Below are 15,778 nucleotides of genomic sequence, written 5' to 3'. Positions count from 1 at the left end.
TGTCAAAGCTTTCTGTCCTGCATTCATCAAGACACTTCGAAAGAATACCAATGTAAGGGGAAAACAACAATTTATACTGTAAGAGGAGAGAGTGCTGATTGATTGGCAAGTGGACTTTGATAGGTCGAGGCGTTGCCATGGAGAATGCACCAATTGATGGTGACTGACAGCTAACTGACAAACATTGTTTGAAATTTAAACCAGGCAGCTTGACCCTGATTGGTCAAAGCATTACCCTGAGGAATGAGTCAGTGAATGGCTGTCATTTATTTTGTTTAGCTGGAACAGGCACAATGTTCTTTTTGTCTGCAAAGAACAGGGCCCTATGTACTTCTTTGGGAAGTAGGGCCTACATACCTTGCATCACAGTGGCAATGAAATTCATATACCACATTACTCATTTGTGTGGTAGGCAGAACATCTTTTTGGCTTGACAGCAGCATCCTGTGGATGGCGAATATCCCTCATGGTTACTGCATAGTAGCAGCGTGAAACAGCTAACTTCACCTGTTGCTCAAATCTTTGAGATTTTGCCCTTCCAGGGTAATCTGAGGTAGACTGGGCACTTTCAGGGCCGAAAATGACAGCCTTAGGCTTTTTCATGAGTTTGTGTGATATACAGTGTGAAATGGTCTGATCAGGGTTGCCATTATCAGAGTCCACTTGCCAACCAATCAACACCCTTTTCTCAAACAGTATAAACTGCTGTTTTCCCCTTTTATTGGTATTCTTGAGAAGTATCCTGATGAGTGCAAGAATAAAAGCTTTGACATGTCTCTTTTTTTTCAGCAATACTCAATCAAGTTAGTTAAACACAATTTTCCTTTAACAAATCTATGCTGGCTTTCCCTAATTAATCCACCTTTCTTCAATTGACTGTTGGTTTTGCTCCAAATTATCATTTCAAAATTCCCGTCACAGTGGTTAAACTGATTGGCCTGTAGTTGCTGTGCTTATCCTTACACCCCTTTTTGAAGAAAGGACTAAAAAAAAGACAGAAAATGCTGGAAATACTCAGCAGGTCTGGCAGCAACTGTGGAGTGAGAAATAACGTTTCAAGTTGAATCTGATGCTTCCTCAGGGATTTTCTTTGTTACCCATCCCGAATTGTCTTTGGGAAGGTGGTGGTGAGCCACCTTCTTGAACCACTGCAGTCCATCTAGTGCTGATATACCCATAATGCTACTCGGAAGGGATTTCCAGGATTTTGACCCAGCGACACTGAAGGAATGGAGATGTAGTTCTGAGTCAGGATGGTGAGTGGCTTGGAGGGGAACTTGCAGATGGTGGTGTTCCCATTACCACTGCCCCATTTCCTTGGACAACAATTGGTGCTAACCATTCTGCTGTTACCACTTGCACGTTTTGTTTCTTTACTGGTCCCATTACCACCCTCTTTTGCCTTGCACCATTATCCCTTTTGTCATTTAATCTCTCCTGCCTCCCATCCCTTCCTCTGTACTTGCTAAGAACCCGTTATCTCTCTAACACAAAAACAAAAATACCTGGAAAAACTCAGCAGGTCTGTTATTTCTCTAACTTTTTCCAATGCTGACGAAATGTCATCAATCTGAAACATTAACTGTATTTGCTGCCTGACCTGCTGAGTTTTTCCAGCATTTCCACACTTTTATTGTTTCCTTTCTGGTTTATTGTACTGCTAGGCCAAATTCAATAACCTCTAGATTACTGCAATTTTATCAAAGGGTTTGCTGATGACATAATCCTTGCTAATGGTTAGTGTATAAGGATCAATTCAGCAGTAAATCACATCAATTGCTTGAAACTCTTGTCCAAAGCACAAAGCTGTCTGGCAGAGAACCCAGATGGGACTTGATCTGTATATTTTTAATCAATACATTGCATTTTATCTTGGGATGGCATGAGTGTCTGATTACCAGAGGTTGTTATTAGAATTCTGATTGGAGTGACCAGGTTTTGCATTTAGTAGCAGAGTGGGTGAGTTCTTAGGGAGGCTGGTGTTTGCAATAGGAAACTCAAGGGGTTCAAAACTCAGAATATAAAATGGAAGAATGTTAAATCTTAAGTGAGGTAGCCAGTTTGAGAGCCTTCCTGCTTCAGGGGTGATTCCTAATTTAGGTGTACAAGGTCCAAAATTCAAAACCTAGAAACACCTTTATCTATTTTAAATCAAATTCAATTGATTAGTGTTGCAGATAATTTTTAAACTCCCTCATCTTACCTTTGTAAGATATTACACTAATATTTGAAAGTTGGACTGAATTGTCAGCATTCACACTGAGAAAATGAAGTAATCAAGTTGACATTTATTGAAAATTCAATACAGGACCGGTTAATCATCAGTACACTATTGAGGAGTTAACGCCATGAATGATAAAACTTACACTTGTTTCATCTTTAATCCATAAATTAGCAAGAGGACATCTGATTTGAGGGACATGCATGGGGTTCAGTGACTGATGTTTACCATTAGGATTCTGATTTATGATTTCTTATGGACTGGGCTGGAAAACATGAATATGGAAAATATGTCTGACTGATGATTGGGACAGGTGATCAGAGTTTGTGTGTGGAACTAGGATTACAAAAGGGTGTTAAATCACAGCAAGGCTACATAAGGATAACTTAAAACAAAATGAAGAGATTTGGTGAGTCTAGGAGTATGATTCTTCTGGTTATTTGCACTTTACATTTCAAAAAATAGTAAGTGTCAGCGGGGTAAAATTACTATATTTTTGGAAAATTCATTTCCACCAGCACTTTCTCATTTCTCCTGTCAATTTTCACCCCATAACCCCCAAGCTTCTTTCTTTCTAATAGATACTGATTCATGTTGTGGTATGGCTCAAAATGCATCTGCAGCTCTCTGTTACCTTCTCCATGTGGAAATGTTTCACCCATAAATCCAGATCATGGGTTTTCGTGAGCTTTTCACCAAGGATAAGGGAGAAGGGGCATTGCAGCTGAAACTGATTCTATCCTCATTCACTAACTGGGAGGGAGAAGGGTTATCACTATTGAACTTGAACCTCTCCCCAGGCTCTCCATTTACCAGTTAATGTCCCAACGACGAGCGGATTGCGTGATATGGCAGAGCGCAATTACACAGGGATATATTGTCAGATAGTTCTCCTTAGTACTATGGGGAAAAAAAATGTGGAATGGTCATGCCACACAAAACAAAAATGAAAACAAATGCAAAAATTACATCCACTAATCATGGAAGACATCTAGTGTGTTGGGTGACACTCACTGAATCAAAATGAAAAACTCTTGTTGGTACTGGCTTCTCTAGCAAGGGGGCTTTCAACTCAAAAGGGCACCGTTATCACTGCTAAGCTAAACCGGCAAACACCGGAGAATGAACCTGGGATCATCCTGATCTCCTAAAGCCCCAGAACGCCACATAGTGTGTTTACTCAATAGGGCACTGGCAGGATACCTGCAACCTTTGTAACTGTTGTGATACCCTGAGGTTGGTAAAAAAACAAATCCTACCTGCTGCCCTGTGGTTGCACAGATCTTAAGCGATTTTATTTTTTCTGTAAAAAGATTTCTTTTGCTTAAAAAGTTTTTTGACGTCAGAAATTGGCAGTATTTTAATACTTCTTCACAGAGCATCACTTGGCCCAGAGGAAAATACAGAAAGATTTGAAATGAGGTGAAGAACTCTACTTGCGCAGGGTGGATGGGGATTACAGAGGGAAAGTAGTGCAGGAGAAGAAGGAAAAGGACAGACTTTGGGCCCTAGTGATATCCCCACATGTATTTATATAAAATATTATTGGGGGTGTGGATGTAGGTGAGGAGAAGTCTTTCTGAAAAGCTATAAAGTGTCAGTTGTTAACATCACATTTGGAAGGACTGGCAATGGCACAGCTGCCCAGGAATGCTACTCTCTATCTGAACACGCAGCAGTAACACGTTACTCTCACATACAGTACAAACCCAAACTAGCAAAGCACAACATCCAGATTTCTGAACGACAGACTTCCATCTTTTACACACAGGACAAACAAGCCGCAACGGAGACAGCCTGCTGCAATGGAATGTCACCAGTTCAAAACGGGCAGGTTTCAATATCTCTCCTTTTGTCAGTTCAGAAGCACACAGCTTGGGAAAGACGAACATTAAGCCAATTTTTCAAAAGTAACAGCGTCCAGCATATGTGCACAGTTGGTTTTAACTGTCCAATAGCTTTAAGATGCTCTCCCTCTCCTTCAGTGCCTTCCACGCTTGATCCTTCTCTTTTTTTGTAGGTGTACGTTTCTTCTGACGTGCTGCCATGATCTTTCGGAAAGCATCCATGACTTCATTGTCCGCTATTCTCACTCGCTGTCGTAACTCCTGTTTTTTTAACTCCTCTTTCGCAAGTCTGAATTTAAAAAATAGTAGTCAGTCAGTAAGATTAGGAAGGAGGATGAGGACCCATAGATCAATACCCACCCTTTGTTTCCCTCAAGATTTAGGCCAAAATTTTTTTCTTGGGGGTGGGGTGGGTGGTGTTGAGGTACAAGCTTGACAAACTCAGCAAAGCAACTTCAAAAGGTCTCTTTTCCAAATAGGAATTTCAAAATATGGTTCAAATAGAAACATAGTCACCTCCATTAATCTAACAATTCAAATAAAGCAAATGAAGTCAAAAAAGTCTGGTCAGACAAAAGCTCTGAAGCACAAAGCCCGAGCACCTGTTACGTGTCACTAATCCATAAACAACTTCCCTACTATTCCTTGTAATAACGCGGGAAGTATTTAGTAGCACAAGTCCAATTAATTGGTCTTCACTGGTTCAATGGCGGAGCTGACTTGCTCTAAAAGAGCACCTACTGTTTCGTGTTTTCAAGTGATCTAAGGCATGTTCTTACAAAAGGAATGGTCCAATTAAAACAAAGCTCTGAAATTTTGGGGTGTGGGGGCTAGGGGGTTGGCTGAATACCGACACCACTGTTTCCCCTCCCAGTAAAGAACACAATAGCTAGCAGCCAAAAAGGAAAAGCAAAACACTGCAGATGCTGGAAATCTGAAATAAAAACAAAAAGTACTGCACTCAGCAGATCAGGCATCATCTGTGCAGAGGAAAAGGAAATAAGTTAATGTTTCAAGTCAAAGATCTTTCATCAGAGGGTTCTTATTATGTTTTTATTATGGAATACGCAATGACAGGGTGATGGAGGCAGAGCTATAGACATGCATTAAATAATATATAGGATTACATAGGATATACAGCACAGAAACAGGCTATTCAGCCTAATGGTCCGTGCCAGCATTTATGCTCCACTCGAGCCTCTTCTCATCTGTCCTCATCTAAATCTATCATAACCCTCTATTTCCTTCTCCTTCAGATGCAAAAGATAAAGTTTATTTTTATTTTAGAAAGAGGGGATTGGCTTTAGATTAGCACCATCTTTTCTTTGTCTCTGCAGCAGGTGAGTAGGCAACATGTGAAACTCTCTCAGTGCAGCCACATTTCAATAGGAATCATCTTGTAGCCAGTTTCCTTCAGTGATTCAGAAGTTAACTGTGTCATGAAATTACTTTAATGTCCAGAACAGTCTCTTTGGAAAGTCAGAATTTCTAGACTGAGGGAAGCTGACAAAATTCACTATCTTTAATGTCTGGAGCATCAAGTTATTGCTATCAAAGTGCCAAAAACAAACAAAGCACCAGGTGATCCCTCACATAATAGTTACTAGAAAAGGCTTAGATTTTAATGCCAGACCATTAGTAGGGATACTTCTGACCTTCAAACAAGCTTGTTTCAAATTATACAACTATACAGTGTACAACTTCAATACACAACTGTACAATGTGCAGCTGACAGAAGTCCTGGGTGCCCCAAGCCCTGCTTCACACAAATGCTTATGCGGGAATCCTATCTTAGGTCAAGGCCTTCTCAACCATCACTCCTATCCTCGCTGACCTACATTGGTTCCTGGTCCTCCAATCCCTCAAATTCAGGATTCTCATCTTTGTGTTTAAACCATCCATGGCCTCTCTCCTCCCCATCTCTTTAAACTCCTCCAGCGCTAGAACCCCTGCAAACTCTCCATTCTTGTGTGTTCCCTCTTCCTTCCATTGACAGTTGTGCCTTCAGCCACTCAGAACCTATACATTCAAATTATCTCCTTATAGCTCTCCATCTCTCAACCTCCTTTTCCTCTTTTAAGATCTTTCTTAAAATCCATCTTTTTGACCAAACTGTTAAGTCTTAATATCTCTTCCTTTGCCCCGGAGTCCAGTTTTTCCCCTGAAGTGTCCATGTGTCATGTTTATCTATGTTAAAGGCACAATATGAAAGCAAATTTTTGAAGCTGCAGAAGCTCTCAGCTAACAGGAAATCAGCTTTTTATGGAACCAGCTTTTACCGTCATTCCTGGAAAAAATACTTGAATAAAGGGCTGACCATATTAGATTGGATAAAATGCCACCAGCCCATTTTCTGAAGCAAATCGTATTTCTTATTCCAACTCCCTGCATCCCAAACTCATAATCAGTCCTTTCACTGTACCTGAGAAGCTCCTGTTTCTTTGCTCGATTGTGTGTACTGATGGCTTTCAACTCAGCCTGACGCTTGCGCAGTTCTGCCAGAACTTCATCTTCAGAGTCTTCAGTGGGTCGATCCTCAGAATCTAGCAGACCCTGAGCAATTAGTTCTTCTTTAATTCGTGCTTCTAGCGACTTGGTGTGAGGAACACTACAACAGAATAGATTAAATATTTTGAATAAAATGCATTACAAAACAGCCAATAGATCATCAAGGTAAGTGACCAATACAGAGAATAGACAAAACAGCAACACCAATCGAAATCATGGGCCAAAAATTCCAGTCTCTGGATTGCAGGGACTGGACATTTGACCCTGTGGAGGTCCTAATGCATGGACCCGTGTGGAAATTGCCCAGGAGTTTTATGTTTCGATAGGCAATTCCCCTGCTTCCCAGGGCCCTCTGCAAATGTCCTTGACTCAGCTAGAATCAGAGATTTCGGACAGTTCCGTGGAATTTACTTGGATAGTTAACCAGGAAATGTTAGAAATTAAAACTTAGTCCATCACCTGGTTAACTACACAACTGACACTGCCCAAATACTGCCCCCGATTCCCCAACTACCTCCACAACCACCTGACTTGCCCCCAAACACTAGAATACCCCCAAATCCCCAACTTTCCCCATATAATCCAACAACCCACCAACCTGACTACCAGCTCCCCCTGACCATCTGACTACTCTCCTGACCTGACCAATGCTTCTGACCATTCGACTGTCCTCCTGACCAGACATGACTACTCTACTGACCATCCTCCCAAACCTCCTGATCCAAACCTCTCCTGAACCCCCGACTACCCACCTGACCACCCAACTATCCCCCAACTCGACCGGGCTAGCATGATTACCCCGCCAGCCAGACCCAACTATCTGCTCACCTGACTTCCCACTCATCTACCTACACATTCACTCATGCATTTACTAACGTTCACACTGGACCTTTAAACTTACTATGCGGCAACTAGTGCTGTAAAGAGATAGTCAGCTCCCTGATTTCTCCCTGACACTACTCCACTTCGATGGGAGATCCCTGAAGGACGCTTCACTGCAGACATTTGCGAGTGGGATCGGAAACCCGGAAGAAACGCAAAGCAGCGTCAAACCGGGGGAATTTATGAGCGCAGCGGTAATGCACTCATCATTGCCAAAGCTCAGAAGATTCGGACCCACATTCAAAAAACTGAACAATGAGATTTGTGCAAAGTTTAGATGAACTATTTCTACTGAAGAGCCAACGTGCAATATACCGTGCATGGTGAAGGGGCAGGATGTGTTTCGGTGACATTTCTCCCTTGACGTTCCTATGCAGGAGGTGGTCTTGTGGCGCAGTGGGTAGCATACCTGCCTCTGAGCCAGGAGCTCTGGGTTCAAGCACCGCTTCAGAACTTGATGGCCAAGGAAGCTTAGAACATGGCCACACAGGTTGAGCATAGACATATAAATCCTTCCAACATATGCCAATGGCAGGCAGTAAGAGCAGGTGAGATTCCTGGCCATCCATGTGATAGAAAGAACTTGGAGCCTCTGCCATCACTATCCATAGCTCCAGGCTACAACACACATGTAAAAGTGTAGGTTGCCACAGCAATTCGGACTCTTTGGGGAGCCGGTTGGCTCAGTTGGTAGCAAGGCTCAATCCCTGTTCCGGCTGGGATGGATTCGGGACCTGCCTTCTTGCCCTACCTGTTGTGGAGATGGTGGCGCTGTAGGTTAGACCTGCCTTCGGGCTGGACTACAACAATTCCAGTTGAATAGTGAGTAGCTTTCTGTTATGAATTGTTTCATTTGATGATATGTAATCTGATTGATAGGTGCTTCAGGCAAGAGAGAAACATTCTTCACTCATTCCCCCAAGCTATTATGTTTTCTCCCAGGGCACCACAGAGCTAAGAATGCAAAGGAACTTTGCTTTGCTGTCTGTCATTATTCTGAAATCTCTCTCATCTATAGTTAATGTAACACTATGGTCCAGAAAGCTCACCTGAATGCCTTATTCTGACTTCGAGGGGAGGTGCTTGCTCCATCAGCTCCAACATCTTTCCCAGTCATCTCTGGTATGGGGGAATCTTCCATTGGTGAAATTATGTTCTCCTGGGAAAGGAAAAACAAAATATAAAAGCTCACGAATGAAGGAGATACCAGGCATCAACTTAGTCCGTAATGAAGGCAGGAGTCCTTTAAACATAGTGAAACAATATGGAAAAAAAAACTTCATTTTGTAAAAGGTTTGAAGAATCACTACTTAAGAAAGTGAAGGGTGCCATGGGCGATGCAGGGATCAATTTTTTGATTTATACATTATCATCAGGGTGTCAGGGCTGTCTCACTTCTTCAGTTACACAGCTGGTTAAAACATCGAGAAACAGATGAAAAAGTTCCTAGCTTTAAACCCCAACCTGTGCTGATATCAGCCAGGCGTTGGTAGTGATGATTTAATTGGCCTCAGCATTTCAAGTTAACGAGATCTAGATGAGGTCTTTGAGTGATGGCAGGAAATTGGATTTGACTGTGATTCTCCACATCCTGAACAGAATATTCTTCCAAGAATCACTTTTTGTGTTACGTTTGACTACTTGTGAGAGGTATTTGGAGGATAACTGTGATCTCTGGAACTGAACTCCAGCAAGAAGACAATACCTTCAGAAAAGAAGGGCGGTGAAAAAAATTGGTAAATAAACAAAGAATTAAAAAGTAGATCTCTGTAATCGCAATTGAGCCCTCTCTATCACTCTTCACCATGACCGGTCAGTTTTGACAAAGGGTTACAGAAGAAATATTAACTAATATTTCCTCCTTCAATTACTGAACAACCTGAATGTGTTTCCGGCATTTTCTTTTTTACTTTTTAAGAAAATTACTGTGGTGCTTCTGACAATCTTGTAATCTATTCCTGAGACTACACTGCACTCCTATTTAGTCTGCCATGTTTCACATAGCAGAGTTATTACTGCACCACTTTTCCGACAGAAAATGGTTTTACTTCAGGATTCCTTTTCGATCAATCCATCCCACAGTGTGGTCTTTCGACAGTTCTCCTCCTACCTCAGTGAACTTTCAATCTAGTCAAGACCAATGAGGCGAAAGTATCTCCCCTGGACCCACTCCCAACCTTGAGCTGCCCCAGTGGTTCAGTAGGTGAATGGACCATGTAGTGTGGTACTGAGGTGTACAAAATTAAAGGTCAATTATAAATGGGAGAGGATGGATCTTTGACCTGCATGTATGTTAACTGAACCTCTGTAAATATTCTTTCCTTCAACATTAAAGATTTTTCAGAATTTAAGCAAGTTAGTATTCTCTGAACCACATAGGTTTCTAGTCTCACCTCCACCAAAGCCTGGAGCAATCGTTGTGTGAGGGGCCCAAAAGGAGAGCCATCTTCAGGCTGATCGTGCTGCTCTTTCTTCAGCAAAGCATCCACATCTAACAAGAAAAGAACAGCAAAAAAAGTTCTGTTACAGCAAAAACATGCATTTATATAGCACCTTTAAAGTCAAGAAATGACGCAGTCTTTCACAAAGAGGTGTCGAATAATAGATACTGAGTCAGCAAGGGAAAATGTGTCCAAAAATTTGGCCAAAGTGAGAGGGTTCAGGAAACTTTTAAACGTTGTAGCAAGAGCTAGCCAGAGAAATCCAGTGAGAGGCTCCATCAGCAACATGGGCCCAAAAAAGGTGGAAGTACATAAGCAAGAGTCAAGAGAACTGCCCATTCAAGGATCATCGAATTGTACGGCACAGGAGGCCGCCATCTGGACCATTGAGTCAGTGCTAGTGCTTTTGAAGAGCAATCCAGTCAGTTGCACTTCTTTACTCTTTCTCCTTTTCTCTGCAATTCTTTTCATCAAGTATTTATCCAATTCCCTTTTGAAAGTTACTATGCAACCTGTACCCGCCACTATCAGGCAGTACATTCCAAAATCTAACCATCCGTTACATAAAAATATGTTTCCTCATGTCGCCTTCAGTGCTTTTGGTGATCACTTTATATCTGTGTCCTCAGGAATCCTACAAATATTCAAAGCAGTTTATTTTCTGTGTCTAAACCTTTAATGATTTTAAATGGCTCTATTAAATTCTTGGTGCACTCTGGTAGCACAGACAACTGCCAGCTCAATTTCTTTTTAAAACTAACTTATCTGACTACTGCCAAATCAACCCTACCTATGCTTAGACATTATACACAACTGTTCGTGTGTGTCAGCTTTGGATCAGTTGGTAGCACTCTTCCCTCTGAGCCAGAGGATTATGGAGCTGAACATAAGCACAAAAATCAAGGTTAACACCCTAGTGCAGTACTGAGAGAGTGCTGCACTGTTGGAGGTGCCGTCTTTCAAAAGCTAGGTCTGTCCTCTTAGGTGGCCATAAAAGACTCTAGGGCACTAAGGCATTATTGTCCTGGCTAATGTTTATCCCTCAATCAACATCACAAAAACAGATTAGCTGGTAAATATCACATTGCTATTTGTGGTCGCTTGCTCTGTGCAAATTGGCTGCCATGTTTCCTACACTACAATAGTGACTACATTTCAAAAAGCATAATTAGCAAGGAAGTGCTTTGGACATCCAGTGGTTGTGAAAGGCACTATATAAATGCAAAACTTTCTTTCTATAGGACTACAGACCAAGAGTTATAAGGTAGGGTTAGACTGGAGAACTATTTTTTGGCTGGCAGACATACAATGGCCCTCCTTCTGTGTCGTCAATCTTTCTATGTTCTATGTTAAACACCTCTATCAATTCTCCACTTCATCTTCTCTGCTCCCTGCAAACATTCTAGTAAATCTCTTCTATACCCTTTCCTAAGCTTTCATATCCATCTTCAAGTGTGGGACCCAAGATTAGACACCATACTTCAGTTGGGACCAAATGAGTGTTTTATGTAGGTTTAGCTTTTGCGCTAAATGCCTTTACTTATAAAGCCCAGAAACCCATTTACTTTACTGCTTTAACCCTTCCTGCTACCATCAATGATTTGTGCACAAACACCCCAGTGTCTCTCTCTTCTTGCATTTCCTTCAAAATTGTATCATTTAGCATAAATATAATATTTAGCAAAAGTTGACACAGCATTAGGAAGGGTACAAAGATAAAGTGTGGTGAGGCCATGGGGTGATTTATAGATGTGGATAAGGATTTAGCTATCTGTAGGGGGACCCAGTGTAGATGAACAAGGATGGGGGTGAAGGCTCAATGGGACACATTGCAGGACAGGATATGATCACTGCAGTTTTAGACAGGTTAGAGTTAAATCAGCATTATTTAGGATAGTATCTACTTTTATTCAACTGCTTCCTTATCAGGAAAAAGAGGGGAAATCAGAAAGAAGCACGGGTAGCAGGATTTGAAGGTTGAGGCTGATTGCTAGTAATTGTGATGGGAATTATGTCAATTCCTGCTCAGCTCATGGCAGTCGGCCAGACACAGGTCAGGTGCATCAAGTAGATCTTCTTGAGTTGGTAGGCCTGACAAGGTAATTTTCCAGAAGACCATTTTATAAACAAACATTAAATGAATTCTCAGCAAGGAATTCAATAAATTAGAGAAAGAAAATCGACTGGAGAAACATGCCATTATTAAAGAACCAAAATGTGACACTGTGGTTCTATTCAAATGGAGAGCACGTCACTCACCTTTTGAGTCAAGCTCAGTTAAAGCTCCTAGCATGCCTTTCTTTTTCTCTGCAGCAGCTGCAGCACGGGCACCTTCCTTTTGCTCCTCCAAGAGGTCCTCTTGCGCCCAACGCTGGGAATAATGTTTCCCCAGTGGAGGGATCTGTGCAGAAAGGAATTCAACAGAAAATTGAGATAAAAACAGAAAGCAACTGAGTGTTATTGACTCACGCTCCTGCAGAACATGTGCACAGTTAAGCTATTCCTCCTCAACCAATGTCATTCTCCTGTTGGTCATAGCCGTTAATGTACAGCTCTGCCACTCACAAGCTCACACCCCTAACTATGTGTTTTCTGTTCAGCTATGCTGTTTCACTATTCTTGCTTTTCTAACGTATACTCGGTTGCCCCATTTTCTCTCCTCCATTGCCAAATATAATTCAAGAAAAATTATAAGCGACAGAGATGGAATGTACCACCAAGGGGGCAGATAGGGGACTTTTGCTCATAAAATTCCCTCTCTATCATGACATCATGGCATAATCTCACTTGGGGTTGGGGGGGGGGGAAAATATGGGGTACTTCTTTCCCCATGTTGTTACTCACCTTCTAGTTCACTATGTACAGTGGCTTCATCAAGGCCTGTCACCAGGATTCCAGCCTGCTCTCTCAGGTGTGAATGGTGGCAGGAGAGACAGATGTGCCCTTAAAACCTTTTATTTTCTTTTGATACTCATTTAAAATGTTGGGGACTGATAATTGGGGGCACCATGTAAAGTGGGTGGATGCTAAGGATCACCACATTAATGGATGCTAAATTCAGTTCCCTTTTGTTGAACTGATTCCGTCACCAGCAAATAAAAATGAAAGAAAAAAAGCGAGTAAAAGAAGGATTAATGATAATGGTTTGTAATCACTTTCAATCCAACAGTGGGAACTTGTTGGCAACACCTTTACATCTGGTCTATTACATCTGGACCACCTGAACTCCTACTTTGGAGTGCTTAATAACATCACTAATCCTCTGCCCAGTAATAGTTATCCCTCACAAACACATGTTTACTATACTCTCTCATACTGTATATTTAAACCTTCTCATCCTTCCGTTAAGTCACTGCCAAGCTGCTTTCAAAAGCCTCTTTCAATAGTGCTCTTGCCCAATAACTCTCTCTTTCCTGTCTCTCTCTTGCTTGATCTATACCGGTCATTCACCTTGTAATACTCTGCCTCATCTTCAGGGGGTTTCAGTAGGTCCTCAAGGATACGGATCTCCTCGTTGGTGATGTCAGCACAGTACGGTTCCACTGATGCCCAAAACCTGCAGCAGGAGATGCTAAATTACTTAAATTGTAACTCACTGCTGTCACCTAGTAAATGTGAAGCTGTTGTCAAAAAGGTTACTCAAAAACTGGCATGCAGCATCTCAAGGTCTTTAGATCCTAAACAGAGATTATTTTAACTTCTATTTCAATCATTGATAAAGCCATATTGAAGAGTGTGTGGAGTTTTCTCACTCTTCCATGTATCTACTGCATGTCCATTTGTTAAAAGGTATCAAAGAATAGTGACAAGAATAATTGCAGGAAAATTGTGAGCAGAGGCTCATGGAATTGAATTCATTTGCATTAAAGTGAAACAGACTAAGAGAATAGAATCCACATCTTATAATGGTTAAGACCTGAGTAACGAGTACACAGGTCACTTAACTGAAAATATGGTTGCAGAAGTGCAGGGTTTCAGCATTGCCTTAAGGGAAACAAGGAATCAGAGTACAAGCACAGACTCTACTCCTGCTAGCTAGGTCTGAGCTACTAAATTGTAACAGAATGCAATGCTCAGGCCAGCAATCCCAACACCTTGGGGAAGTCAGAAGCAATTTCAGACTTTTACTTCTTGCAATTATTCCTAGTGCATACTCACCTTCCTCAGGAGATGAAATAATTTGAGTAGAGAGACAAAGAAATAGCAGAAATAGTAAACAACTCTATGGAATGTAGATATAACAGTGTTTACTTGTGCAACATGCTCCAAAACAGAATTACAGACAATCAAGTCTTTCCTAAACCGCACTCCCAATCTGACAGTGATACCGAACGGAACGTGTGCTACAAGTACTGTGGGATCCTACCTGTTAGGGGCATCATTCTTTGGAATTCTGGGAACATCTAAGGGATCATCTGTAAATTCATACTCCTGTATTTTCGGCTGTAGATTTTTCGATTTGGGGCGCCCAGGACCAGGTCCAGTTCCGTGACTGCCTTTTCCATCGATTTTCTGCTTCTTAGGTTTCCCGTGTTTCTGTGGTGCTCCGTGTTCATGCTCCTTCCCAAATTTTAACAGCCTCTTATCGCCCTTTTTATCCTGCCAGTCCGTGAGGATCTGTAAACAACAGTTTAAATGCTCTTGAAAGAAAACAAAAACGTAACAGCGGCCTTTGAACTTGGTGACCTGGGTTCAAATGCACTCCCAATTTAGTTACCTCAGTCAGAGAACACAAGTGTGTTGGCACCAGAACTGTCACAGCGGTGGATTTGTGCGGTGCTTCTCTGAAGCTGGTTAAAGGCTCAGAGTGATGATTCAACACTCTGGTTAAAGTGATGATTCTAAATAGTACCAAAGACTGCATTTTGAGGGTTGTGCAGGGGGCAGAGAGGCTAAGACAAGTGCTCCATCTAGGATAAGCTACCTCTATAACGCCACTTACTAAAAACGTTAAACGTTTGGCTTTACTATGCAAAACCATAATGAAAATAGAAATAGAAAAAGGTATCTGCCTACCTAGGTTGTCCTGTTATTTAGGTCCATGATTAGGGGCCTGCTCAGAAAGCTTGTGTATTATTTCTGCAAAGCCCATTATTACTCCACTACAAAAAGATGCCCATGTTTTGCTTCAAATCTTGAAAATGCCAGTGAAATGTGTCACAGTCCACAGGGCCTTGTGTTTAGACAATAAGACAGCCTGCTGGGGAACAGAACTGAGCCCAGACAGTAGAACCTTACCGCGCACTGCAAGGCAATTTTACTGCTAATACATGAAATACCTATAAGAATTTTGTGTTTTCTTTTGCTGGGAGCATGAAATTAATCAAACATTCAAGTTGTTGTTTTACAGATGTATTTTTTGTGCAATATTCATAATCTGGCAGAAAAATTCTGGTCAGATAGTACACAATTCAGTGCAGCCAAACAGGTTACTGTGCTATTCCTACCTGTGTTTCTGCCTCGAGGATACGCAGTCGGCGACTTGCTGAAGACAACAGTGTCTCCAGCTCCAGCTGTAATGTGTCCAGCTCCTCAATTCCAATTCCATCATCCTCAGAGCGTGAGAGCACAGCTGCATAGCGGGGACACATTTTCACATGGTCTACTGGCTTGAAGTCATGGAATTGTAGTGGGCAATCTTTTAGTTCACTCATCTTGAGCCTGTGGAACGTTTTGTCCAAAATCTGCCAAGAAAACCGACCTGACTCAAAGTAAATACAGTATTTCTGATTAATAAATCATATAGCAGGTGAAAGGCTATTGGTGAAAAATTCTCCAGCCTACCAGCAGGGTTGATGCCATGCAAACAGATTGAAAATGCAGTAATTGAAATAAACTCTTCAACATCATCCAAAAAGACTAGAGGGTCAACAAGTTTC

The 15,778-nt window shown here is 41.7% G+C and overlaps 1 protein-coding gene across 8 annotated transcripts in view; it reads right to left on the bottom strand.

Moving 5' to 3' along the window:
* Positions 1-2,273: 2,273 nt before the first annotated feature.
* tada3l (transcriptional adaptor 3 (NGG1 homolog, yeast)-like) overlaps positions 2,274-15,778 on the bottom strand; it is a 16,068-nt gene continuing 2,563 nt past the window's right edge. For 6 of the 8 annotated variants that reach the window (XM_041191019.1, XM_041191016.1, XM_041191015.1 and 3 more), the window contains exons 2-9: positions 15,347-15,600; positions 14,266-14,516; positions 13,350-13,455; positions 12,159-12,300; positions 9,852-9,949; positions 8,508-8,617; positions 6,491-6,676; positions 2,274-4,357 (exon numbers count right to left, since the gene is read on the bottom strand). In XM_041191019.1, the coding sequence (XP_041046953.1) occupies positions 4,165-4,357; positions 6,491-6,676; positions 8,508-8,617; positions 9,852-9,949; positions 12,159-12,300; positions 13,350-13,455; positions 14,266-14,516; positions 15,347-15,553 (1,293 nt within the window). In that variant the 5' untranslated portion in view covers positions 15,554-15,600 and the 3' untranslated portion in view covers positions 2,274-4,164. The remainder of the gene's footprint in view (positions 4,358-6,490; positions 6,677-8,507; positions 8,618-9,851; positions 9,950-12,158; positions 12,301-13,349; positions 13,456-14,265; positions 14,517-15,346; positions 15,601-15,778) is intronic. The other 2 variants (XM_041191021.1, XM_041191022.1) reach the window with 1 other exon arrangement.

Source organism: Carcharodon carcharias, chromosome 7, assembly GCF_017639515.1.
Source record: "Carcharodon carcharias isolate sCarCar2 chromosome 7, sCarCar2.pri, whole genome shotgun sequence".
In the NCBI taxonomy this organism is placed as follows: Eukaryota; Metazoa; Chordata; class Chondrichthyes; order Lamniformes; family Lamnidae; genus Carcharodon; species Carcharodon carcharias.
The sequence above is the reverse complement of the archived record's forward strand: the minus strand, read 5'-3'. Positions and strand labels throughout refer to the sequence as shown.